The sequence below is a fragment of the Rhinoderma darwinii genome, chromosome 3, assembly GCF_050947455.1.
Source record: "Rhinoderma darwinii isolate aRhiDar2 chromosome 3, aRhiDar2.hap1, whole genome shotgun sequence".
Lineage (NCBI taxonomy): Eukaryota > Metazoa > Chordata > Amphibia > Anura > Rhinodermatidae > Rhinoderma > Rhinoderma darwinii.
In genome coordinates this window covers 273,849,969-273,877,208 of record NC_134689.1, presented here as the reverse complement: position 1 = coordinate 273,877,208, position 27,240 = coordinate 273,849,969, and the positions used below count along the sequence as shown (strand labels likewise).

The window sequence follows — 27,240 nt, the reverse complement described above, 5'->3', positions numbered from 1 at the left end:
ACATCGTGGGCGCCGATGGTTGCTATGGCAACTGGAGGCCTAACAATGGCCTCCGGCTATGCCATCTACGGAAGCCTGTCAGGACCCACTATGCTTGCTGTCAGAGAGCTCTAATACACTGCACTACGCATGTGCATAGTGGGTCCTGACAGGCTTCCGTAGATGGCATTGCCGGAAGCCATTGTTAGGCCTCCAGTTGCCACAGCAACCATCGGCACCCGCGATGTTGCGGGACATCAATGTTGTTTTAACCCCTAAGAAGCAGTGATCGTTATTGAACTAATACACTCATACTAATACGCTAATACACTGGGCAGATGTTTGGAGGTGTTCTGCTTCCGATTTTTACGTTTACAGCCGGAAAATAAGCCGTGTGAACATACCCTCACTGCAGCTGTGAGTCAGCTAGCTTTCCCTTATTCACCTTGCTGTAATTCTGGGAAGTGCTCCCTCTGGTGGCCAACATAGGAAAACATATCAAATTATTATTTAATTTGTAATACTTCCCACCATGTAGAAAAAAAAAAAAATGCAGTAAAAAAGTTAAAAAATATAATAAATATAAATAACTTACTTACATTTTTTTTTTTTTAATTCGCGACACATTCTCTTTAAGGCTGCGTCATTAAGGGGTTAATACACAATAGCTGTTATAAAGTAATACAGTCTGATGCAATAAATTTAGAATGATGCAAGACACGCTATGAAAATTTGCCCACTATGAGCTGTTTACCATATTTTTTGGGCTATAAGACGCAGTTTTTAGTAAGAATAAATCTTGCTAAAAAGTCCCTCCGTCTTATAGTCGGCAGTCAAGGGACCCGGCAGCGCCGGGCCCCCTGACCGCTTCTTACTTGACCGCTTCCTGATCCATGATGTGCCGACACATCATGGAGCGGGAATGGGATGATGTTTGGAGCGGGCTCACGCGCTGAGCCGGCTCCATACACTGCAGGTGTCAGCTGTATTTTACAGCTGACACGCTGCTCTAACGGCCAGGAACAGCGATCGCGATGTTCCTGGACATTTAACTAGTTAAATGCCGCAGTCAATAGCGACCGTGTCATTTATAGGGGTCTTCCCATGAAGGACATTTATGACATATCCACAGGATATGTCATAAATGTCAGATAGATCGGGACCCACCTCTGGGACCTGCACTTATCTCTAGAACGGGCCCCCTAAACCCCGTTCTAGCTTACTCGGCTCCGCTGTCTCCCGGCCACTTCCTGGTTAGGTGGTCGGGAGTTACGGAAACAGCCGAGTGTTCGCCGAGTTACGCTGTTTCCGTAACTCCCATAGAAGTGAATGGGAGTTGCGTTAACAGCGTAGCACTGCGAGCTACACTGTTTCCGGAACTCGCGTACATGTTCGAGTTACGGAAACAGCGTAAGTCGCTGAGCTACGCTGTTTCCGTAACTCCCATAGAACTGAATACTAGTTACGGAACCAGTGTAGCATACTACGATGCTTCTGTAGTTGCCATTCACTACTATGAGAGTGACGAAAACAGCGTAGATCAGTGAGTTACGCTGTTTCCTTAACACATCCACGTATTGCAGTGTATTGTACCAGCGATCTAATGATTGCTGGTTCAAGTCCTCTAGGAGAACTAATAAAATGTGTAAAAAAAAAAAAGAAAGTTAGATACCTTTTCAGGAGTGTAAAAAAATATTAAAAGTAAAAAAAAAAAAACCTTTTCCCATTTTTCCCCAAGCACAATGTAAAAAATTGGTATTGCTGCGTCCGTAAAAGTCTGAAAAATTACAATATAGCATTATTTGACTCGCACGGTGAACGGCGTAAAAACAAAAAAATTTAAACTCCAGAATCTTTGTTTTTTTTAGCGCTAAAAAGAATTAAATAAAAAGTGATAAAAAAATTGTATGTACCAAAAAAAGATTCTAATGAAAACAACAGCTCGTCCCGCAATAATAAGCCCTCACACCGCTCAAACTATGAAAAAATATAATAGTTATGGCTCTCAGAATGTGGTGAAACGGAACAAATGATTTTTTTTAACCAATAGTTTTTTCTTTGTAAAAATTACATTTTTTCCTATTTTCTGTTGTCTAAAACCTGGGTGCGTCTTATAGTCAGGTGCGTCTTATAGTCCGAAATATAGGGTATGTTTTTTTTTTTCCATGCCATCTATGTCCTTTAAAAAAAAAAAAAAAAAAATGTACTCACCGTCTCAACTCTTGATATAGTTGACCAATGTGATGGCCCCTTTCATTATAGAGTTGGTTTATTAGGTGAACCCAAAATCTTCTACGCCGTCTTTCTTGCTCCTGAGAACTGACAAGTGTGAAAAATAAGTCCATTTGAATAATGTACCAAAGTATAAAAATAGATTAAATTAAAAAAACTAAAAAAAAAACACAAAATAAATAGATGCATACCTGGCGCATTCTTCGGCATCGCACAACATTTAGAATGATCTACATCAATGCACTCATATGTCTCCTCCTCACTTTTATTCGCCTTTCGGGCGCATCAGTTGTTTGTTGCTGCTGCAGAGATGTCCCGGGCACCATTGGTGAACTCATTTTGAAATGAAATTCCTGAACAAACGAAGTTTAGACAAAATATCTAGTGACCTGTGCGCCTCACTACCCAGTACAATGTACAAAATGTCACCTGGAGGAGCTTGGAAGGAGTTTTCCTAGTGCTGGAATAGTAGTACAACCCCCTAGTGGGCTGTATTCTGAAAAAGCCTCCAAAAAACGTCTCCAAAATCGTATTGAAAAACTTTCCTATTAGAAAAACGCTTGAATTTCAGCTTCAAAAACGCCTTCAAATCAGAAACTGCTTTCCCTTGAAAACAGCGCCCTAATTTTCAGCCACTTCTTTTTGTACGTGTGAACATACCTTAAGGCGCCAATAAAGTATTAGGGTATGTTCACACGGCAACGCCAATTATGTCTGAAATTACGGAGCTGTTTTCAGACGTTTTGACAAGTGCACGCAATTTTTTGCAGGCATCTTTTACGGACGTAATTGGAGGTTTTTCCTTGGAGTCAATGAAAAACGGCTCCAATTACGTCCCAAGAAGTGACATGCACTTCTTTGAGGCGGGCGTCTTTTTACGCGCCGTCTTTTGACAACGGTGCGTAAAAAAAAAGCCTGTCTGCACAGAACACCGTAAGACCCATTGAATTCAATGCAGATGTTTGGAGCCGTTTTTTCGGCCATAATTTGAGGCGTAAAACGCCTGAATTACGTACGTAAATAGGGTGTGTGAACATACCCTTAAAAAACAAAGAGATATAAGAAAACATTTGTTATTGAAATAAAATCTCCCCCACACAACCCTTTTCGACCATTTTATTTATTTAAAAAAACGTAGATCATCATAATAGTTCAATGAATCTACGATGTAGACTAAACGGCCCAGCAGAACCTGCAAAACAAAAAAAAATATGGTTAGTCGTATGAAAAATAAAAAAAATCATACTCCCCTACATCATAGTTTTGTCTTCGTTCTTATCCCCTGTGCTGCCATAGAAACTACAGGTCAATGAAAAAGAATTCCCCTACATATCAGTTGATATACTGAATTGGATGAATGTAGAGATGGTCCAAGCTAAATTAAATAAAATAAATGTGCACAAGGCCCCGGGACCAGATGGGTTACACCCTAGAGTTCTTAAAGAGCTTAGTCCAGTTATTTCTGTCCCCCTTTTCATAATATTCAGAGAATCTCTAGTGACTGGTATAGTGCCAAGGGACTGGCGCAGGGCAAATGTGGTGCCTATTTTCAAAAAGGGCTCTAGGTCTTCCCCGGGTAATTATAGACCAGTAAGCTTAACATCCATCGTGGGGAAAATGTTTGAGGGGCTATTGAGGGACTATATACAGGATTATGTGACAATAAATAGCATTATAAGTGACAGCCAGCACGGTTTTACTAAGGACAGAAGTTGTCAAACTAACCTAATCTGTTTTTATGAAGAGGTGAGCAGAAGTCTAGACAGAGGGGCCGCTGTGGATTTAGTGTTTTTGGACTTTGCAAAGGCATTTGACACTGTCCCCCATAGACGCCTAATGGGTAAATTACGGACTATAGGTTTAGAAAATATAGTTTGTAATTGGATTGAGAATTGGCTCAAGGACCGTATCCAGAGAGTTGTGGTCAATGATTCCTACTCTGAATGGTCACCGGTTATAAGTGGTGTACCCCAGGGTTCAGTGCTGGGACCCCTACTATTCAACTTATTTATTAATGATATAGAGGATGGGATTAATAGCACTATTTCTATTTTTGCAGATGACACCAAGCTATGCAATATAGTTCAGACTATGGAAGATGTTCATGAATTACAGGCAGATTTAAACAAACTAAGTGTTTGGGCGTCCACTTGGCAGATGAAGTTTAATGTAGATAAATGTAAAGTTATGCATCTGGGTACCAACAACCTGCATGCATCATATGTCCTAGGGGGAGCTACACTGGCGGATTCACTTGTTGAGAAGGATCTGGGTGTACTTGTAAATCATAAACTCAATAACAGCATGCAGTGTCAATCAGCTGCTTCAAAGGCCAGCAGGATATTGTCGTGTATTAAAAGAGGCATGGACTCGCGGGACAGGGATGTAATATTACCACTTTACAAAGCATTAGTGAGGCCTCATCTAGAATATGCAGTCCAGTTCTGGGCTCCAGTTCATAGAAAGGATGCCCTGGAGTTGGAAAAAATACAAAGAAGAGCAACGAAGCTAATTAGGGGCATGGAGAATTTAAGTTATGAGGAAAGATTGAAAGAATTAAACCTATTTAGCCTTGAAAAAAGACGACTAAGGGGGGACATGATTAACTTATATAAATAAATTAATGGCACATACAAAAAATATGGTCAAATCCTGTTCCTTGTAAAACCCCCTCAAAAAACAAGGGGGCACTCCCTCCGTCTGGAGAAAAAAAGGTTCAAGCTGCAGAGGCGACAAGGCTTCTTTACAGTGAGAACTGTGAATCTATGGAATAGTCTACCGCAGGAGCTGGTCACAGCAGGGACAGTAGATGGCTTTAAAAAAGGGTTAGATAATTTCCTAGAACAAAAAAATATTAGCTCCTATGTGTAGAAATTTTTCCTTCCCTTTTCCCTTCCCTTGGTTGAACTTGATGGACATGTGTCTTTTTTCAGCCGTACTAACTATGTAACTATGTAACTATGTAACTATGTAACATGTTACTCTGATTCCTGTCAACTGAAAAGTCATTCACCACAGGGAAAAAAAATTCCCCATCATGTCTAATTCCCAGGTGATTACTTGTGGTACTCCCCAATGGGCAGACATTTTGCCCTCTGGCGGATGACTTTTTAGTTGACAGGTAGCAGAGTTACACAATGGGGAATTATTTTTCCCTGTTATTTCTAACTATTAGGTGACACTTTCATCGTACTTCAAAACGGGGGAAACATTTTCCCCTCTGGTGGATGATTTTTCCATTGACAGGTAGCAGAGTTACACGAAAGGAAAAAATAATTCCCCATCATGTAACTCTGCCACCTGTCAACTGAAAAGTCATCCACCACATGATATCCCTCTTGACTTCCATCATTCTCAGCCTTTTGGGGTGACCTGTAGCTGTCGTGATCAGTACGTCTTACCATTGTACAGTCACTCACAAAATGGGGCTGCACAGTGGTAGGCAATTTGAGGACACCTCCTCCTGGCTTGTAGCCAAAAATAGGGAGGGGTGGTGAGTATTGTCACTAGTAGCGAGAGTGTCCGCCCCCCCCCCCACACACACACACACACATTTAAAGGAACAGTGTCACCCAAAAAAAATTTTTTATATCAGTTTTATGTTAGGGTTTTATTAAAAACGTTTATATTTATTTGTGTGTTTGTGTGTTACTTTTTTCTATTTTTACACTTTTTCTTCCCTATGGGGGCTGCCATTTTTTTTCCATTTCTGTATGTGTCGATTAACGGCACATACAGACATGGAATACGGCAGCTCCAGTCCCATAGGGACTGCGAACGGGGCCCGTTCCATCCACTATGGTGTACGCCGTGTGTGTGGGAACGGCGCATGCGCCGCTCCCACACAGTCCAATTTGAAATGCGCGCCGTCCGGCGCCATTTTCCTGTGGACCGGAAGTCGCGGCCGGACAGTAAGATTACTACTTGTGCACATGGAGCAGCGGCAGCAGACGGAGCGGACGGACCGGAGGGAGCGGCGGCGACTGGAGCAGGTAAGTGATTTCTATGTATGTTCGTGTTTCAGTGTGTGTTTACTAGTGTATGTAAACCTTCTACACTGTGTGTTAGCTCAAAAAATGGCGACACACAGTGTAGGAGGTTAGACCGTTCAAACCCCTCGTTTCTCCCGGCACTAGCCAGGATAAAGGAGGGGGGATTCTGAGAGCTCACTAGAGCGAGGGATTTTTTCCCAATTTTGCAGCATAAAGCAATGTGGTTGCTTTACCACATGCAATGCTGCAATTTTGGGAATTGCTCCATCTAGTGACCAGTGCTGGGAAATATTATAAATTGAATCCAATTTATAATATTTCCTGACTCGTGGAAAAAATAAAAAAAATTAGAACAATGTTTAATCACCTATACACTAATTGTTTAACTAAAAAAAAAAATACATGTTTTGCTGGCAACACATTCCCTTTAAATCAACCGTGAGTCGGGTTGGTTTGCCTAATTCACCTTTCTGTAATAATAGTAAGTGCTCCCTCTGGTGGTCAACATAGTGTAATGTGTAAAATTATGAATTAGTTTTTAATATTTCCCACCTTGTGAAAGAAAAATATACACTAAAAAATATAATATAAATAAGTAACTTAATAAAAAATGTTTTAACTTGTGACATATTCCCTTTAAAGAAGCACTGCAGTGAATCATTTCTCCCCATCTGCTGTAGAAACCGGAGGTCGGACTCTCAATGCAAGTCTATGAGACTCCCATCGAGGCTCTTATTAACTTGCGATGAAACACTGACTTCCGGTCCCTACCGCAGACGCTGAAGAATTTAGAAAGTCAGAATGAAGACCCCCGGGTGGCCCAGATCAGTAAAATAGGGAACCAAGTAAGCAGATACACAATATTACACCATACCTCCCAACTTTCAAGTATCACAAGGAGAGACAACCATTGTGGTCCAATTTTTTTTATTTTTAGACACGCCTCTAATTCCGCCCATACACACCCGGTTCAGCCCACACAGTATCATGCTCCCACAGCTGCCACCATACTGGGCTACAGATGCCCTGATACAGTATAATGCCCACACAGATGCCCCCATGCAGTATAATGCCCACAGATGCCCCAATACTGTGTAATACCCACAGATTCTCCCATGCAGTATAATGCCCATACAGATGCCAAATGCAGTATAATGCCCAAACAAATTGCCCCATACAGCATAATGCCCCATACAATATAATGCCCCATAGGTGCCCCAATACAGCTTATTGCCCCAAAAGCTGCCTCATACAGCATAATGCCCCCATACAGTATAATGCCCCCCTAGCTGCCCTTATACAGTATAATGCCCCCTTAGCTGCTCCTAGTGCCAGTGCCCTTGTGATAGTGACAGTGCCCATGTAGATAGGACCACAGTGTCCCCTGTAGATAGTGCCCCTATATAGTGCCACAGTCTCCTTGTAAATAATCTCACACCCCCTTTGAAGATAGCGCCACCCCCCCATAGATAGCGCCAATGGAAGTGCCTCTAGGAGCAGAATCACCAGCCAGAGAATAGTCCGGGATTCCGCTGCTAGAGGGAAGCCTTGATGTCACTGTCCATATATGGACAGTGAGTACTCCTACTCCTAGCCCCTAACGTTAATGTCCATATATGGACAGTGACCTCAGGGGTTTCCTCTAGGAGCGGAATCCCCAGCCAGATTATTTTGCAACTGGGATTCCACTCAAGGAGTAGGCACAGTAGCGCTGTGCCCGGGGAGTCCTCGACAAGCGGAGGAGCTCCCTCTGCTCCTCCACTCTGAACTAATTCTGAAGCAGGGAGCTGATGGTTCCCTGCTTCAGAATTGGGTTCAACTGTATCTGCGTCCTGAGGACGCAGATACAGTTGGCAGCGGGACATACCCCTGGCCGCCCAGGATAGTGGGACACAGCCCGGAATCCGGGACTGTCCCACTGAATCCGGGGCGGATGGGAGGTATGTTACACTACATTTCAAAACACGTTAAAACAGGAGGGCAGGCATGGGGGGGGGGGGGGGTTAAAAATTCATTGGAGTGCTTCTTTAATACTTTTCTGCCAGGTATCCATTGCTTTTTGATGAATACTGTAGCTTGCTGCACTATCGCAGTAGAAAAACAGAAACCTGAAAGACACATAATGGGAGACAAACAGATTAGAATGGATCGTGACATCATAACGGATTACGGATCATAATGGACGCCAATGTGAACACAACCTAAGGCCTCATTCAGACTGGCGAAATTTGGCCACATTTTAGCGTCTGTATTACGCAAGACCCGAACTCCCCACAAATTAGATAATTATTGGATTCTATGATTATTTCAATTCGGTTGACTTGAACCATTTTTGCAGATGCGTTAGGGCCGTCTGAATGAGGGCCTTAGGCCGTGTTCACATTGGCGTCCAGTATGATCTGTAATCTGTCATGAATCATTGTAATCTGTTTTACCTCCATTATAAAGTGTCTTTCAAGGCTGTACAGGCATCTGAATGAGGCATCATTGATCCAGCTGTCTACTGCTTTGGGTACAGCAATCTTCCGAGAAAACATACATATAAATAACGTTTGCTATATGAAATATTGCGTGCATTCATGTCAGTTATGCCGCCTATGGATGTGTTGTGTTGTATCCACCTCCTTGCAGCAGTGGCTGTAGCTATGAGATGCCCGCTAGCCACACACCAGCCAGTCACTGCTCACAAAACTTTATTGATAACGAAAAACGTGAACACTTCAAATCAGCCTCCTGTATATATCCGGAGATGGATTTACAGCTGTGACATGACGTCAGTAGGGGCGGGGCTGTTATGGCGGCTGGGCCAGCTGCCGAAGAGCCGCTGCGGTCCCGGTAAACACTAGGTGACTCCCGGTGATGGAGAGCCCTGTTATAGCGGCGGCTTCCAGCGGGACTGTGCTGGTGGAGTCCGCTGACACTGTGGCCTCGGATACTGTGAAGACTGATGTGGAGTCAGCGAAGCCTGTGTGTCCCGGGGATGACAGCCTCGGGCAGCGAGTACCGGCTCCAAGCAGCGGGCAGGCGGCGGCTGCAGAAGGGCAGAAGGAGGCCGTAGAGGCCCAAGCCTGGAAGGAGTCTCCTGGTGGAGCGGTTTCTGTGGCTACAGCTCCGACAAGCGGGAACGCTATGAATGGGAGCACGGCAGAGAGCGGTGAGCCGTCCGCTGTGGAGATAGGACTCGCTGCCCACACCTTAGCTGTGCCCGCTGCCCTCACTCCAGAGGAACCGAGCAGTAGTGGGCAGAGCATCCCTGGATGCTCCCAGAGCCTGGACTCCCTGGAATCCTTCTCCAACCTGATCTCTTGTCCCAGCTCCGAGCTGAACAGTGAGGGGGCAGAGGAGGAGGAAGATGCCAAGGAGGCGCAGGCTGCCAGGGACAGGTTCCCTGGACAGTCCGTCTATCACATCAAATGGATCCGGTGGAAGGAGCAGAGCACCCCCATAGTCACCCAGAACGAGAATGGACCGTGCCCACTGCTGGCCATCATGAACGCGCTGCTTCTGGCATGGAAGGTACTTCAGCTGTAGTGCAGGGACATGCTGGTTTTATAGGATGGCATCGTATGTTTAATCTGGTCGGCATTGATCGGTTTCTCCCTATAATGTCATATTCTCATATCTGACTCCACTATACATGATGTGTGTGATTGTTCTGGTCCTGCTGTGATACCAGTTGTGGATCGGCTCTGACATTGGTACTATCCCTAAGGTTTGGTAGTGCACCAGCAGCAGTAATATCTCTCCTCGCTTTGTGTAATGATGTTTAGGTGGCAGTAAGGGCCGATTCACACGACTGTGAATTGCGTCCGTGCAGGCTTTCACGCGGCTCGCATGGCCCAATAGAAGTCTATGGGGCAGTACAGACAGTCCGTGCTTTTTGCGCAGCGTTTGTCCGCTGCGTAAAAAGCGCGACATGTTCAATATCTCGGCGTTTTTCGCGCATCACGCACCCATTGAAGTCAATGGGTGTGTGAAAACCACGCATGCCACACGGAAGCACTTCCGTGCGAACTGGCTGTTTCGCGCAACAGCTGTCAAAAGGATGAATGTAAACAGAAAAGCACCAGGTGCTTTTCTGTTTACAAACATCCAAATAGCGTGTCATAATGATGGCGGCTGCGCGAAAATCAGGCAGCCGCGCATCATATGCTGCTGCCACACGGAGCTGTCAAGTGGCTTTTGCGCAGGCAAAACGCCGCGTGTTTTGCGTGCGCATAAACGCCACGTTCGTCTGAATCAGGCCTAAGTCGGACTATAGTCATGTGAAAGTTGTGGTCCCAATGAGGCTTGTCTATAGAGGAAAAGCTATCACAACATGTTCAGATATGCTGGAAATATTGAGATAGTCGCACTGCAGCCGCAATTTCCACGACATGTCACAGTCCACATTGACCTATGTAGTTCCAGATAGTGACTTGCAGTATTGTGGACCCGCTATTGACAACACTGGACCATCAGAGAAGACGTCCAGAAAACTTTAGCACAAGTCAAGAAAAGATGTTTTACTTTGATATGTGGACCCGCCTTGTCCCTACATACAGAGCATTTCGGTTTGTGGCGTTTCAGTGAAGTTTTTATCAAAAGGCAATATTCTCTAGGTGTGGTGTGGTTTTTTGTCCGGTGCCTTCTAGGCTTCTCTGTAGGTATATAGACACTTGGATGTAAAGACCCAGGTTAAGGCCTGATTCACACCAGCGTATTTTACGTCACGCAGACATATGTAATTCAATAGGGCTATTCAGACGTGGCGTTTTTCATGCAGCGTGTCAGATGCGTGAAACTGTTAGGTCCTGTTTTTGCGCACCACGCAACCCATTGAAGTCAATGGGTACATGATAACAACGGACAGTAAGCACACAGACGTCGTTTTTGTGTGCTGTCTGTGTTTTTCACTCGCCAGTTGCTAAAGAAATGATGAGGAAAAAAAAGCCACCTCCTTCAGTTTTTTTTTTGTTTTTTTTGCTGACGTAAAAAACGCATGAAATACGGATGATTTTTTACGCGCGCAAAATGGATACGTTTGTGTGAGTCTAGTCTAATAGTCACACAGCACCCAGGCAAATGGTGTTCTAGGGAATGTGCACACGTAGAGTAAATACTGCAGGTTTTCTGCAATGGATATAGTAGCAGAAAATCTGCAGCATAGAACAATAGCAGCGGAGTGGATGAGATGGGAACAAATCTCGTCCACATGCCACGTAAATAAGCAGAAAAACCACTCAAATTGACGTGCGGTGCGTTTCTTTAATCCACAGCATGTCAATTGTATTTGCATAATCGCTGCTTTTTTATTGCAGGTTTTCCCCATTGAATTCAATGGGGAGGTAAAACTCCCAACAAGTAGCAGATGTTGCAATTTTTGCAGCAGAGAAGCTGCTTTTCTGCCGGAAAAATCGCAACTCCAAACAAAACCGTATACTTACCCAGAATTTTGTGCTTCTTTGTCCAGGCCAGCCTCCCAGGATGACGTTTCATCCCATGTGACCGCTGCAGCCAATCACAGGCTGCAGCGGTCACATGAGTTGAAACCTCATCCCAGGGCTGCAGAATGTTATGATGTCAGTACAACGGAGGGTCGAGTCGCCATGCCAAGTATATCCATTTTTTTTTTTTTTATTTGAATTGCAGGGTTTCCGCAGCAGACATTCTGTCCGAAAAACTGCAACACAATTTGGGGAGATTTTCGGCCGAAATTCCCTGTAGCGACCAGGGCAGATGCGCTCTGTGATTTTACACAGCATGCCTGCCTTGTTTGACCATAGCCGTATGGTCTCTAGACACAAAACATGTTTTGTCACTAAACTTACTGCTGGGATCATGCACTTCACAATGGCAGTTTCACATAAATCCATGACGGATGACGCTGTGTGACCTAGGTTACCGTTGTAAATAACATTTCTTAGGCCTCATGCACACAAACGTATTTTTTTCCTCCAGTAAATACTGGCGTAAATACGGGTCCTTGGTCACACGTATTCGACCCGTATTGCACCAGTATTTACGGGCACGTTTTCGCTGCAAAATTGCACTGCACTAATCTGCAGCCCCTTCTCTCTATCAGTGCAGGATAGAGAGAAGGGGCATCCCTTTCCGAGGTAAAAGTAAAAGAAATTCATACTTACCCGGCCGTTGTCTTGGTGACGCGTCCCTCTTTCGACATCCAGCCCGATCTCCCTGGATGACGTGGCAGTCCATGTGACCGCTGCAGCCATTGATTGGCCTGTGATTGGCTGCAGCGGTCACATGGGCTGAAACGTCGTCACGGGAGGCCGGACTGGAGGAAGAAGCAGGGAGTTCTGGGTAAGTATGAACTTCTATTTTTTTTACACGTTGATTTATATTGTGATCGGTAGTCACTGTCCAGGGTGCTGAAAGAGTTACTGCCGATCAGTTAACTCTTTCAGCACCCTGGACAGTGACTATCCCCTGACGTCGCCTAGCAACGCTCCCGTAATTACGGGTGCACACACGTAGTCACCCGTAATTATGGGAGCCCCATAGACTTCTATGGGCCTGCCCGTGCCGTAATTACGGACTAAAATAGGACATGTTCTATATTTTTCAACGGCCCGGGCACCTTCCCATAAGCATACGGGGAGGTACCCGTGGCCAATAGAAGTCTATGGGCCCGTAATTACGTGATTACGGGCGTTTTTACGTTCGTGTGCATGGGGCCTTATAGTGTGCTTGCTGCATGTAGGAAGGCTTTGGAGCATATGACTGCTGCAGTCAGCCGTATATTTAGTGCAAATGGTGACATTTTATATCCTACCTAGTGAGATCGGAAATCAATGCCAGCTCTAAATAACTGGTTTGTACGTGTAGCCATAATACGTGAGACCTAAGTGCCAAGAACGGGATCAGATCCCACAAGGTCAAAGCAGAGAAACCTTTCTCAAAACCTTTTGGGGAAGGTTTTCCTACTATGTCCTGACAGGATCCAATCCTATTCTTGGCAAAAAATTGATGGCGCCTTTACAGAGCCATACTTGGCCTGTCTAGATATATGCATAGAGCCTGGGATCTATGAAATGAAAAAAAAAAAAAAATGAAATATTTATGTATAAATTCCTCAGATTTTACAAGATCTCTGCTGGCTGTTAATAAATAGAAACCGATCTGGTGGTCAGTTTATTGGTGGAGGACAGGGCTCTGAGATCCCACCACCTAGTTGACCAAGCTGGATCTCCATACCCCCACACTTGTGGAGATCAGTGGGGTCAATTTCTCTGCGCTAAAGTGCTATTTTTTTTTTCTCGTCTGGTTGCTGTTATAGAGGGGAAATGGGGAATTCATTTAGATTGGTGTTTCGTACGCCAGTCTTCGGCCCTGTTCACACAGACTTTTTTTCTGATGCTCAAAGTGTCGGAATTGGCTTCCGAAATTGCCCCCATTGATTTCAATGGGAGGCAGAAGCATTCTTTTCCCCAGACGGTGTTTAGACGCTCGTGGGGAAAAAAGTGACATGTCGCTGTTTCCGCCTCTGACCTCCGATTGAAATCAATGGGAGGCAGAAAAAACATGCGGCGCTCGTGTCTGAGCTTTTTTTTTTTGCCTGCGGTCCTTGCATTAGCTTTAATGGCTGCGGGCGAAAACCGCGTCAAAAAAGCTCAGACAGGTCAAAATCTGCCCCGAAATTCCTGAAGGAATTCTGAGGCAGACTTTCTCTGCCTGCAAAAAAACTCAGTGTGAACAGGGCCTTAAAGGGGTTTTTCTAATTTTGGAAATTTATGGCATATCCACAAGATATGTGTTCGGTAGCAGGGAAACAGCTGAGCTACTCAGTCTTTGTAACTCCCATAGAAGTAAATTGGAGTTATAGAAACATTTCGGCAGCTATTTCTATAGCTCCCAAGTTCAAGAAATTGCGTGGTTTGCCATTCTCCACTGTTTCCGTAACTCCCATTCACTTCTATGGGAGTTCCAGAAACCGCGTAGCTCAGCGAGCATGGCTGTTTTTGTACTCCTTACCATAAAATCAGTCAGTGGCAGGAGAGCAAAAGAAAGTAGGACATGGGTCAGGGGAACAAGTTTTTAGATAGGTGGGATCCTGTGAATTTGCCATAAATGTCCAAGATGGGGAAAACCCCCATTAAAATAAAGTGCGCTGGAGTAAATTGAAGCTAATTTATTTTAAAGTGCACACTCCTTAAAAAAAATAAAATCGGGTTCTTCTCTTGCTCTCCATGTGCCATAGATGGAAATCTAAGACCGCTATGAGCTGGCGTAGTTTTCCATTATAATTTACCAAGCCGTTGGTGGCCCCGCCCCCTTACGCTATGCCCCAGTCTCTATGTTTTTTAGTCATTTATGTGTCTTCAAAGTGGAGGAGGTGGTGTTAATCATCAAAAAGATGCAACTTCTCGCACCGATATGGCGTGCGCCAAAAGTTGCAACTTTTTTATGCTATAGTACTAGACTTGACAAGGAGCTGACTGTTTTTTTGTTTGTGCAAAGCTTAAAGTGTAACTAAACGTTCAACAAACTTGTGACATGTCAGAAGATTTGATTGGTGGGGGTCCGAGCACTGAGACCCCCACCAATCGCTAAAACTAAGCGGCAGAAGTGGTCGTGTGAGAGCTCAGACACTTTTTCTGTTTGGCTTTTTCCGGAAATCAATGTAGGGGCTCAATAGAAAATCTATGAGCCCGTACACCGCTACGTCGGCTTTCCAGAAAAAGCCGAAAGGAAGCGGCTGAGCTCTCACACGACCACTTCTGCCGCTTAGTTTTAGCGATTGGTGGGGGTCTCAGTGCTCGGACCCCCACCAATCAGAACTTCTGACATGTCACTATGACATGTCTGAAGTTTGTTGAACGTTTACTTACGCTTTAATAATTGACATGACTTGAGAGACCACAGTTGGCTTTTCTCCCGTCCCTAAAATATTCCCATGAGGCAATGATCTAGAATCACAAAATCTTTGAACTATCTTGCGTTATTTTACTGGCAGCATCTATTGCACATTTGTTGCAGGCACCAAAATACCTTAAAGGTAAAAATGGGTATTGGGCCGCTGTAAGGTTTGATATAAAAATAAATCAGAAGTTGACTGTTTGTCTTTAATGTGAATGGAAGTGTTTTTTCTATATGGGAATTGGGTTCTATGTAGAGGCATAACTTGAACATTCTGGGCCCTGATGCAGAATCTGTAGTAGGGCCCCCTAACTACATGTCATGTATAATACTGGTGTCCTCTTAAAGAGACCATTGGGCCACATATTGCCCCATGTTCCAGGTACGATTGCAATAGTTGCACTCCTGGTGCTATGCTAATGTAATAAGGGAAAATTATAGAACACATGCTGCCTAAGATTGACAGCAATTATATCTATCTAATCTATCTATCTCATATCTATCTTTACACAGGGAGGGTGATTTACCAAAAATTGTCAAATATAGATCTATATTTTTTGTATATTATCACTCTCTGTAAGGGATCTTCTTACATTTACTAATACAATATCATGAATTTTTCGGAAGTGTGTTGTTACAATGCTCGCTAGTCTACTTCATTGATCTCTGTGGAATTTGGTTCCAGGTCAGGCTGTGCTAAATTATAATAAATTATTCAATGAGAACACTTCACGTGATTTGGGCAGTTAATCTAATCTAGTGATACCAGGTATCTTCATAAACTAGGCTTCTTTATTGTAAACCCTTTTCAGCGTTTACACTACATGGGAACCAGCCTTAGGGTATGTACGCACGGGACGAATTTGCAGATTTTCCGTAGCAAATTTTATGGCGGAAAATCCACAGCATATGACGGTAGTAGCAGTGTGGGTGAGATTTCAATAAAATATACAGGAAAGAAGTGAGGAAATTGACTTGTGGCGTGGATTCTCATGCTACAAAATGTTTAGAAACCATAAAAGAAATCACTGAAAAGCCTGAGGAACCAAACCATTGTAAACAAACCTCATAATACACTGTCGCTGTGCTGCTAGAGATTTTTATTATTCCTTTTTAAATATTCATAAATGGCCGTGGAGTCGTAGTCCGTGTCCGTTTTTTAATGGAGTTGCTAGAAATGTACTGACTCCAACTCCGGCTTCAAAATAAAAATATATATTATGTTCTATCGAAATAGCCAGATTATTTACATGATGGTGATCGTCTTTCCATTTTACTACAGTAATGATACCATTTTTTTGCACTAAGTTATTATTAAGGAGGTTTGTCCTACCGACTCCACAGCCCTGATTGGTCCAAATTTACTAAATCAGTTTTTTTGTTTTTTTTTTAAAGTGCGTAAACCGTCCCTTTATCTGCAAAATCGTGCGGCCATGAATTAATACACTCTTCATGGCCTCACGATTTTGCACGTTAGAACAAGTTACCCCCTATTCATTCTCTATGGCAGCGCCGGAAAAAGCCGAACACTGCACTCGGCTATCTCCGGTGCTCTCATAGAGATTGAATGGAGCGGCAGTGTGCATGAGTGTGTAACCGGAATACCCCTTACCGCCTAGATAGTGCCATTGCGGTTGTTGGCCGCGTTGTGACCGTGTCAGGGCCGCTCCGTGTGCCCTTACCCTTATGCCAGCCTAAATAAAAGTGGCATTTGGATTAATTTGCACCAAATTAACCAGTCCAAATGTGAGAAAACGAAATCTACGTCTGCAATGAGCAGGCATAAATTTGGGCCATTTCCACCGATTTCTAGTTAACAAATATAGCCTAAGCTATATTTCCTTTGGGAACCACACCCACTTTTTACTGTCACTACCTAAATTAGGCAAGCGATGAAAGAGGTCACAAAATAAATTACTAAAAAATCAACAATGCAAGATTTTAGCTTCACAATTTACAACAAAACATGACGTACACTATGTTTACAGACCGTGTCAGAGCGGCTTGTGCTGTGTAATCTCTCTCGCGAGATCAGCCTTTACTTCACTGTCTGACGAGCTGGAAAGAGGAGAGTGTTCGCGCGTGCACAGCTCAGATGCCGCCACTACGGAACGGAAGAGGAGAATGCACGTGCGCACGCTCTCCTCTCCAGCTCTGGTCAGACAGCGAAGGAAAGACACTGATCTTGCGAGAGAGATCACATAGCACAAGCTACTCTTGACATTGTCCGTAGCTAATTGGACCGTGTCAATGCCCAATTGACCATACAAGGGGTAATTTACATATTGGGCGCCAAATATGACGGCACCTATATCTAACAAACGGAGGAGGCTAGAAACCTAGTTTAAAGTGGCACATGGTCTGTGCAGCAGTTCCTATTACATGGTGCGCTCAGCTGCACATGTATGGGCTAGTGAAAGGTTCCCTTTAAAATATGTCCCCTGAGCCCAGTAGAAGAAGCAGAAAGAGTTTGGCCCTGTTCACATGGGCGATTTTGCGTGGTGGGTCCCGCTGCAAAGTCTGCCGCAAAATTATTCCCTCCACAATAGCTGTAATGGCTGCATTTCCTGCTGTCGCACTTGGAATACGGTTAGAACTTAAAACGACTAAACAGAAAAACTCAAGGACTTGTATGTATTTACTGACTATTTGTGTTTTATACCCGGGTTCTTTGGGATGGGTCTTAGCAGTTGGACCTTGACGATGCATCTTCTCAATCTGCCATTAATGTTTTGGAGAGAATACACTAGGCTGAAGATTGCAATTTTTGTGACTTTGTTGCTGAAAATTGCTCTGTTTAATATCATTGTATGGGTGGCTTTGTGTGATTTATTGCTGGGCTTTTGTTGCTAAGAAACCCTTCCAGTTTTGGAATAATGAGGATTCTTTTGAAAGCATATATGAAAAGAATGTAATATTTCTAATTAATCACATGTCACTTCTACTCAGTCATGAGCTTTTACAAGTGGAAATTGTCTTCTGTGATAATCACTTAGTACCATAATGACCAACCGCACTCTCAAAATCAAAGTGAGTCGTACTCCGCACATTATGAATCCTATTACTAAAGGAATTTTTTACAAAGAACAAAACGGAGTACAAAGCCGTGTGTGTGTATGTGTGTGTGTGTGTGTGTGTGTGTGTGTGTGTGTGTGTATGTATATATATATCTCAAAATCTCAATTAATCAATGAAATGGGACAAACACTATATGAACAATATACTACCCATTCCATATATCCTTATTTTAAGGACTATAATCTGTACTGTATTCTCTTCAATAAATGGAAAGTCTGATGTCATGCTATAATCTGTAACTTTATAGAGTCGCCTCATTCATCATGTACTACTTTTAAATGTTTGTCCCATTTCTGTGATTGATAAAGATTTTGATATATATATATACATACACACACGGCTTTACGGCTTTATACTCCGTTTCCTTCTTTGTAAAAAATGTCGGAGTTGCCTTTGCATTGAAAGAGGGAGGATGCCTCTTTAGGAGCATTGCCTGGCCCGTTACTATAATGCTCTAGGAGTTTATATAATTGTAATATTACTAAAGGAAGTTGAGCTTGAAAAATGTTTATCTGTTATTGGGAATGAAGACTATGAAGGGATGCAAATATTAACTAATGTGTTAAATATTACATACATATGAATCCTGCCTCACCTTCATATTATGTGATCTTGATGAGTCCTAGTTGTACCTAATCTGGAAAGTGGGTGATTCCGAATATTAATATAGGTTTCTCACTAGATATAGTTATCTCTTCATACGGAAATGTTAAGCCATTTTTATACGGCCATAACCCTATGGTGATCCAAGTTCGGTTTAGTAGAACCAAAGGAGGGCTGGGTATTGCAGCTGTCATAGGTACACGAAAATGCTCCTGAATTACAGCTGCCTGAAAGCAGGTGACTGAAATTCCCAAATCTAGCCTTACTAGCAAAACCTAAGACGCTGAAAATAGCAGCTTCACTACCACCTGTCAACGGCTACAGTCCCAGATGATGATCCACATCAACTTTGTATGATGCCATCGAGATATACAGGTAGTTATAAGGGTATGTGCACACACACTAATTACGTCCGTAATTGACGGACGTATTTCGGCCGCAAGTACCGGACCGAACACAGTGCAGGGAGCCGGGCTCCTAGCATCATACTTATGTACGATGCTAGGAGTCCCTGCCTCTCCGTGGAACTACTGTCCCGTACTGAAAACATGATTACAGTACGGGACAGTTGTCCTGCAGCGAGGTAGGGACTCCTAGCATCGTACATAAGTATGATGATAGGAGCCCGGCTCCCTGCACTGAGTTCGGTCCGGGACTTGCGGCCGAAATACGTCCGTCAATTACGGACGTAATTAGTGTGTGTGCACATACCCTAACAAGTATACATACTCCATCACATTCTATACAATCTGTTCGTGCTAACTATTATTACACAAAGCCTGAGGAGCATAAACTAAATAGCCTGAAGCGGGCAGAGCAGCTTATGTGATGCCCCGTTATACAAAGTTTCTCTGACTAACATTTTTAAAATCAGTCACACTCTTGAAATTTCATGTAAAGCTGCAGCATTTAAATACCAATAAAAAGGTTTCCATGTAAATTTGTCTTGAATAGAAAAAAATATATATTTCTCTCGTTTGCAGGTGAAATTACCTCCCATGATGGAGATTATCACTGTCGAGCAACTTATGGAGTATCTTGGTAAGTAAAAAAAACAAACTAACTTGTTCTAGAGAAGACACTTGGTGCTTTACTTTACTTTTATTTTGGTATACATTGATAAAATGTTATGTTTTATTTCTATTTTTTTTATATATATATTGCTGTTTTGGTTTTCATGGATTGTTAGAAGAATAGCACCCGCAAACACTTGAAGATAGGTTATCACTTGTGCCACTACCTGTTCACAGGGGACAACCATAATGGACATAGCCAAGCGCTCTGCTGCTCTGAGGAATTGGTTATTGAGGATTGCATGGGAGAATTGCTAACCCACAGTCTAGGATGAAATGTAGATCTATATTTAACAATACTTCAAAGTTTTGCTCTAAAAAACCAAAACCACAATATATTTAGGAGAGTTCCGCGCTCATGCACGTCGTTCTCCCCACTGAAGTCTATGGGAGTTCTAAAGATAGCCGAGTCAACGACTCTCCCAGAGAGACACTCTTCAGGTGCCAATCACAGTGTTCCTCCAAATATTGGCATGTGTATAGTGCCCCCAATTGTAGTATCACACTTTGCCTGTGTGTGACTGAGGTCCCCAATGTGGTGGAAGTTTGGGCCACGTGTCCTTTGTACTCTCCCAATAGGCCTCCTACACACACACACACACACACACATTTTTTTCTGGCGTTTTTAAACTGCATGCAAAAAATCATTTTAAAATGTAGCTGTCTTTTATGGCTTTTTTTTTAATGTAGTGTCATTTTGTACATCCTTTAGAGGAGCCTATGGTAAAAACACCAGAAAAAGACATACCCAGAGCATGCTGCATTTTAAAAAAAGCAACAAAAACGCCACAAACCAAAATACAGTTGTATGTAGTGCCTTTTATATTTCACTAAAGACTTTAAAGACTATGTATGCCTTTGCACAGTTTTTTTTAATTGCATTGTATGTTTTTTGCTAAATAAAACCTTTCTAATTGGTCTTAATTAAAAATTGTCTACCGTTTGTCTTCTGTACCTGCAATGTATTTCAGTACATAGCCAGCTGCTGTATTCAGTTCTCTCTCTGATCCGTCAGTCTGCTCCCTGACGGCAAACTTAGCAGCTCCTCCTTTGTAGACTCATGTACGAGCATTTCTTAGTGTGACATCTGCGCATGTGCCAGGTCCTACTCAATGGTGTGTGCTGTGCAGATCAGAACCATTCCCCTTCAGTCAGCAGCCACTTTCTCTTTACTGAGTACTACAGTGCGTGCCCAGCATCCTCTCCCAACCACAGATAGCTGGGCGTGCACAGTGCAACATGTCCCCTGTGTTAAAAAAAAGCTATAATGTAGTGAGCAGAAACTCGGAGGGGGAAGGATGGGAAATACCTAGACATGCTGTGTAACGGTGTGAGCATGGTTATACAAAACAGCCGCAGAAGGGAGGGGGGGGGGGATAGCAGACTGCACTGGTGCATGAGAAATCCACACAGCCAGAGAAGTGAACATGTGACCAGTGCTGGGGAACCTAGAGAAGTGAACATGTGACCAGTGCTGCGGAACCTAGAGAAGAGAACATGTGACCAGTGCTGCGGAACCTAGAGAAGAGAACATGTGACCAGTGCTGCGGAACCTAGAGAAGAGAACATGTGACCAGGGCTGGGGAACCTAGAGAAGTGAACATGTGACCAGTGCTGGGGAACCTAGAGAAGTGAACATGTGACCAGTGCTGGGGAACCTAGAGCAGTAAACACGTAACCAGTGCTGGGGAACCTAGAGAAGAGAACATGTGACCAGTGCTGGGGAACCTAGAGAAGAGAACATGTGACCAGGGCTGGGGAACCTAGAGAAGAGAACATGTGACCAGGGCTGGGGAACCTAGAGAAGAGAACATGTGACCAGGGCTGGGGAACCTAGAGAAGAGAACATGTGACCAGGGCTGGGGAACCTAGAGAAGAGAACATGTGACCAGGGCTGGGGAACCTAGAGCAGAGAACATGTGACCAGTGCTGGGGAACCTAGAGAAGAGAACATGTGACCAGTGCTGGGGAACCTAGAGAAGAGAACCTGTGACCAGGGCTGGGGAACCTAGAGAAGAGAACCTGTGACCAGGGCTGGGGAACCTAGAGAAGAGAACCTGTGACCAGGGCTGGGGAACCTAGAGAAGAGAACCTGTGACCAGGGCTGGGGAACCTAGAGAAGAGAACCTGTGACCAGGGCTGGGGAACCTAGAGAAGAGAACCTGTGACCAGGGCTGGGGAACCTAGAGAAGAGAACCTGTGACCAGGGCTGGGGAACCTAGAGAAGAGAACCTGTGACCAGGGCTGGGGAACCTAGAGAAGAGAACCTGTGACCAGGGCTGGGGAACGCCCCTAGAGAAGAAGTTTGAATGGAGAAAAGGTTGCAAACTGGTTATGACAGCTGCTGAATCCATAAAATGGAAACCTTAATGCATAAAACCGATAAGTTCACCTTTTTTCCTGCAGGGACTTGGTAACCTGCATGTATTTTGTTTTTCCATGCACAAAGGATTCCATGGCCTTTAATGTAACATCTGGCTGCGCTAAAAAATTTAATTAAACGCAGCAAAACTCCTTGTGAATGTTACATGGGTCGTATTTAATTGGGTTCCCTAGGCTTGTAACCCACTATTACTTCCTCCTTTATATTAGGGTCACTAGGGTTATGCCTAGCTTCCCTACCTTTTTATTTTGTATAACGCTATTTGCTTTTTAAGTGTGTGCGTGCGCGTGCGCGCGCGTGCGCGTGCGCGGTGGTTCGTGAGACAATTGTATAGTAAGGATAGGTTTATTACTAATACAAATCACACTAAGATACAAAGTACACAACACAGTAAATATTCACGGTATAGTATCAGTGTTCCTCAATACACATAATAACTTAATATGTATTTAATATACTGACTCTACATGTGGCACAGTATTATTAACAGGATATCAACACTACTATACTAACACCACCCGCTAATCTAAACATACATATATATATTTATATCCCAGTCCCACCTAGCTCTAATTGTCCCTGTACACAAAAGGGTTAAGTCTTGTACAGTTGGGGTAAATAGAGACAAGGAACGTGATGGATTAAATATCAAGGGAATATGCAGGTGAAGGAAAGGGTTACCAGGGAATGTGTAGGTAGTGTAAAGGGTTAACCAGGGGAGTGCAGGAAAGGGTTAACCTGGGGGAAATGTGCAGGTAGGTGGGAAAGGGTTAACCAGGGGATGGTGTAATGTGCAGGGCTAGGAAGGGGGGTCAAAGGGTTGCTCGTTGTATAGGGGAGGTGAAGTGTTAAGCCAGGGAAATGCTCATTGTATAGGGGGAAAGGGCCATGCACACGACTGTAGATTTCATCCGTAATTGTGGTCCGCCATTACGGACCCACTAATTTCTATTGACCACGGATGCCTTCCCGTATATTTAGGGGAAGGTGTCTGAGCTGTAGAAAGGCTCCTCAAAAGATAGGACGGGTGGTTTCCTTCAAAGATCTATGTGTTGTGTAATTGCTTCCTTAGTGTTATCGCCATCTCCTGTGTGTTCACAACTCTCATTCTAAGGCATCATTTACACGAGCGTAATATACGCGCGTGCTTTTCACACGTGTCGTACGCACCTATATTAGTCTATGGGGCAGTGCAGACAGTGCGTGAATTTTGCGCAGCGCGAGTGCGTTCCGTAAAACTCACGACATGTCCCATCTTTGTGCGCTGTTCGCGCATCACGCACCCATTGAAGTCAATGGGTGCGTGAAGACCACGCATGCCGCACGGAAGCACTTCCGTGCGAACTGCGTGATTCACGTAACAGCTGTCAAACTGAATGTGAAACGAAAAGCACCACGTGCTTTTCTGTTTACAAACATCCAAACGGAGTGTCATAATGATGGCGGCTGCGTGAAAATCATGCCGCCGCGCATCATACGCTGATGACACACGGAGCTGTTCTGTGCCTTTTGCGCACGCAAAAGCCGCATTTTTTACGTGCGCAAAACGCACACGCTCGTGTAAATCAGGCCTAATGTAGAACTGTTCAACTGCTCTAACTAGTATAACGTGTGTGTGTTTGTACAACTACCTGCCTAATATTGTGTAGGTCCCACCCGTGCTGCAATAATAACGCTCTGACCCGTCACGATAAGGACTCCAATTAATCTCTGATGTCCTGTGGTATCTGGCACCAAGACGTTAGAAGAGATAAAGTCCTCTAAGTTGCGAGGTGGGGCCTCTATGGATCGGACTTGTTTTTCTATCACATCCCACGGATTCTTGATTGGATCGAGATCTGGAGAATTTAGAGGAACGTCAACATTTTGAACTCTTTATGTTCGAGAAACCATTCCTGAATAATTTTTGCAATGTGACAGGCACATTATCCTGCTGAAAGAACTAGGGAATGCTGTTGCCATGAAGGGGTGTACTTGGTCTACAACAATGTTTAGGTAGGTGGTATCTGTAAAAGGGGTTCTCCGCGTTGGACAATCCCTACTTGTCTGAAGGATACCTTGGCAATATGCAGATCACAGTGTTCCCCTGCTGGGAGCTCCAAAATCTATGGGGAAGCCTGGCGTTCAATTTCCCTGCAGTCCCACTACAGTGGAAACCAAGCAGTACACAATATCCATTCACATTAATGTGCTGCAGGACAGGACAGATCCTCCAGAGTGAAAGAGGTTCTTTCTAACCGCTCACCACTCTGGCCAAGAGATGAGGATCCTGAACAGAAGACCCCTTCCCCCTCTAACTCAGATTTCCCTAATCTGATGTATGAAAATGGGTTTTCTAAACTACCCCTTTTAAAGTAACCGCCACGTAAATGCCAGAACCCGAGGTTTCCTAGCAAAACATTGGCCAGAGTATCACACTGCCTCTGGTGACTTTTTCCCATAGTGCATCCTGGTGCCATTTCTTCCCCAGGTAAATGATGCACCTGTCCGTCCACATGATGTAAAAGAAAACATGGTATATCAGACCAGGCCACCTTCTTCCATGGTCCAGTTTTGATGCTGACTTGCCCATTTGTAGGTGCCTTTTGCATTGGACACAGGTATCCGCATGGGCACAGTGACCAGTCTCGCTTCGCTGTCTCATATACAGTAAACTGATCCACTTTGTGTTCTGAACCTTTTTGTCATAGCCAGCGTTAACACTTTCAGCACTATGTGCTACGGTACCTGTTGTGTGGGATTGGACCAGACAGACTAGCCTCTGCCGTTCCACTGCTTACCCTTCCTCGGACCACATTTTTGGTAGGTACTAACCACTGCACTTATGGAACACCCCACAGCACCTGCCATTTTGGAGATGCTCTGTTGCAGTCAGTCAGCCATCACAATTTGTCCCTTGTCCAAAAGGTTCAGATTCTTACGCTTGCCCATTTTTCCGATTTCCAGCACATCTATTTCCTGAACGGTGTATGATATATCCAAGTGGTTACCAACAGTCTCTAATGAGTTATAATTGGGTCTGTAGGGGTCCCGTTGGTGTTTCCGTCAAGAATAGCGCTGCAGACTGCACTAATCTTATCGTCAAAAGTAAAGGGAACCCCTGACAGAGGAGCTAAAGGGTAATGCAAACTGAGTCTAGTCTGAAATGTTCAATTCTGCTGCTCTCTAATTTTTTATTCTAATTGTCCTTTTCAGTGCATGTGTAAATACACATTTGCTTTTGTATGGACTCCTTTACTTCACAATGCGGTTCTCTGAGTTTGCAGAGGCCAACAATTTAGTTGCTGCATTTAGGATTCTGATTACAGATGTGAACAGACTACACTTATATGGTTTTGTGGCATTATAATATGCTTTTCATGTGGTCAGCTCCAGAACACTAAAAAAAACTAATTGACAGCCCTCTGTGAGCTCCAACTTATTTCTGACACATTATAATTATATAACTAAAAATACACTATATGGACAAAAGCATAGGTACACCTACAGGAGCTTTTATGGCACCCCGTTCTAAATCCATAGATTTAGTTAATTATGTAGTTGGGTGTCGCCGTCCCCCTTTTTGCAGCTAAAACCTCTTCCACTCTTCTGGGAAGGTTTTCTGCAAGATTTTGTCTGTGGGAGTTTTTGCCCATTCATCCAGAAGAGCATTTGTGAGGTCAGACACTGATGTTGGACACGAGGGCCTGGCTTGCAATCTTTGTTCTGATCCTAAAGATATTCGATGGGGTTGAGGTCAGGGCTCTGTGTGGGCCAGTCAAGTTCTTCCATACCAAACTCACCCCACCATGCCTTTATGGACCTTGCTTTGTGCACTGGGGCACAGTCATGATGGAACAGAAAAGGGCATTCCCCAAACTGTTCCCACAAAGTTGGAAGCATACAATTGTCCAAAATGTCTTGGTAGGCTCAAGCATTAAGATTTCCCTTCACTGGAACTAAGGGGCCTAGGCTAACCCCTGAAAAGTAACCCCATAACATTAGCCCTAATCCAACAAACTTTACAGTTGGCACAATGCAGTCAGACAGGTAACGTTCTCCTGGCATTCGTGAAACTCTGACTCCTCCATCAGACTGCCAGATACAGAAGCATTATTCATCACTCGGCAGAACACGTTTCCACCGCTACAGAGTCCAGTGGGGACGTGCTTAACACCACTCCATCCGACGCCTGCCGTTGTGCTTGGTGATGTAAGTCTTGCACGCAGCTGCTCGAGCGGCCATAGAAATCCATGCCTTGAAGCTCCCAGGGCACAATTTTTGTGCTGATCAAGGGGTTCTGTCACTAGATTAGCTAAGAGATTGGGCATTACTAATCTAGTAGGTGCTGTCACACTGATAATAGTAAAAATTGTGTCCCAAAATGTTTATTATTTTAAAAGTTGTGAGCTTTTTTTCTAAATATGTAAATGAGGCTATACTAGACAAGTGGGTGTCAACACCAGCGATTCTCCTGAGGTGGAGCTTCCTCACAGCCTCTGACTCTGTCCAATCAGCATGAAGCTGCTTCACACACTGTGTCAAAGACCTGAGGCTGGAGGGAAGGGGGATCACTTAAAACAGCCAGATCTCAGGATGTGGACCACTTAGAACAGTGGTTCTGGTGTCATATGAAAGATGTGATTCAAATTTTTCATATGACACCAGGATCACGGTTGTGAAACAACCGGAGGTATCAACAGTCGGGAATGGAAGCAGTGTACTATATGATCACAACCAAATATGCAACTCAGCTCTCTACTCACTGAAATATCTCAACAAGGAGATGAACAACCGGAGCAGGTAAAAAATAGGTGAAATCCTCAACACCACAAAAAACAGAGACAAAATTATAGTTTTTTACCGCTCAGACGGTTGTAGATGTACAGTCTGAAGTGTCCATCAAGGGTTTGACCTTCCCCCAGCTAGCATGCAAAAAAAAAACGATCCAAATTTCCACCGCTGTGTGTATCTCGCTGGTACTTGTGGTTCCACACAGAAGTGAAACTGCAGAAATGCAACTGCTTGCTGTGTATATCCTCGTGCGTGATGTTCTAAATCT

The 27,240-nt window shown here is 43.9% G+C and overlaps 1 protein-coding gene across 1 annotated transcript in view; it reads left to right on the top strand.

Annotated features, from left to right (window-relative positions):
* Positions 1 to 8,955: 8,955 nt before the first annotated feature.
* Positions 8,956 to 27,240, top strand: part of MINDY2 (MINDY lysine 48 deubiquitinase 2) — a 62,768-nt gene continuing 44,483 nt past the window's right edge. Inside the window, exons 1-2 of the mRNA XM_075857940.1 lie at positions 8,956 to 9,719; positions 19,727 to 19,784. Of these exons, the coding sequence (XP_075714055.1) occupies positions 9,063 to 9,719; positions 19,727 to 19,784 (715 nt within the window). The 5' untranslated portion in view covers positions 8,956 to 9,062. The remainder of the gene's footprint in view (positions 9,720 to 19,726; positions 19,785 to 27,240) is intronic.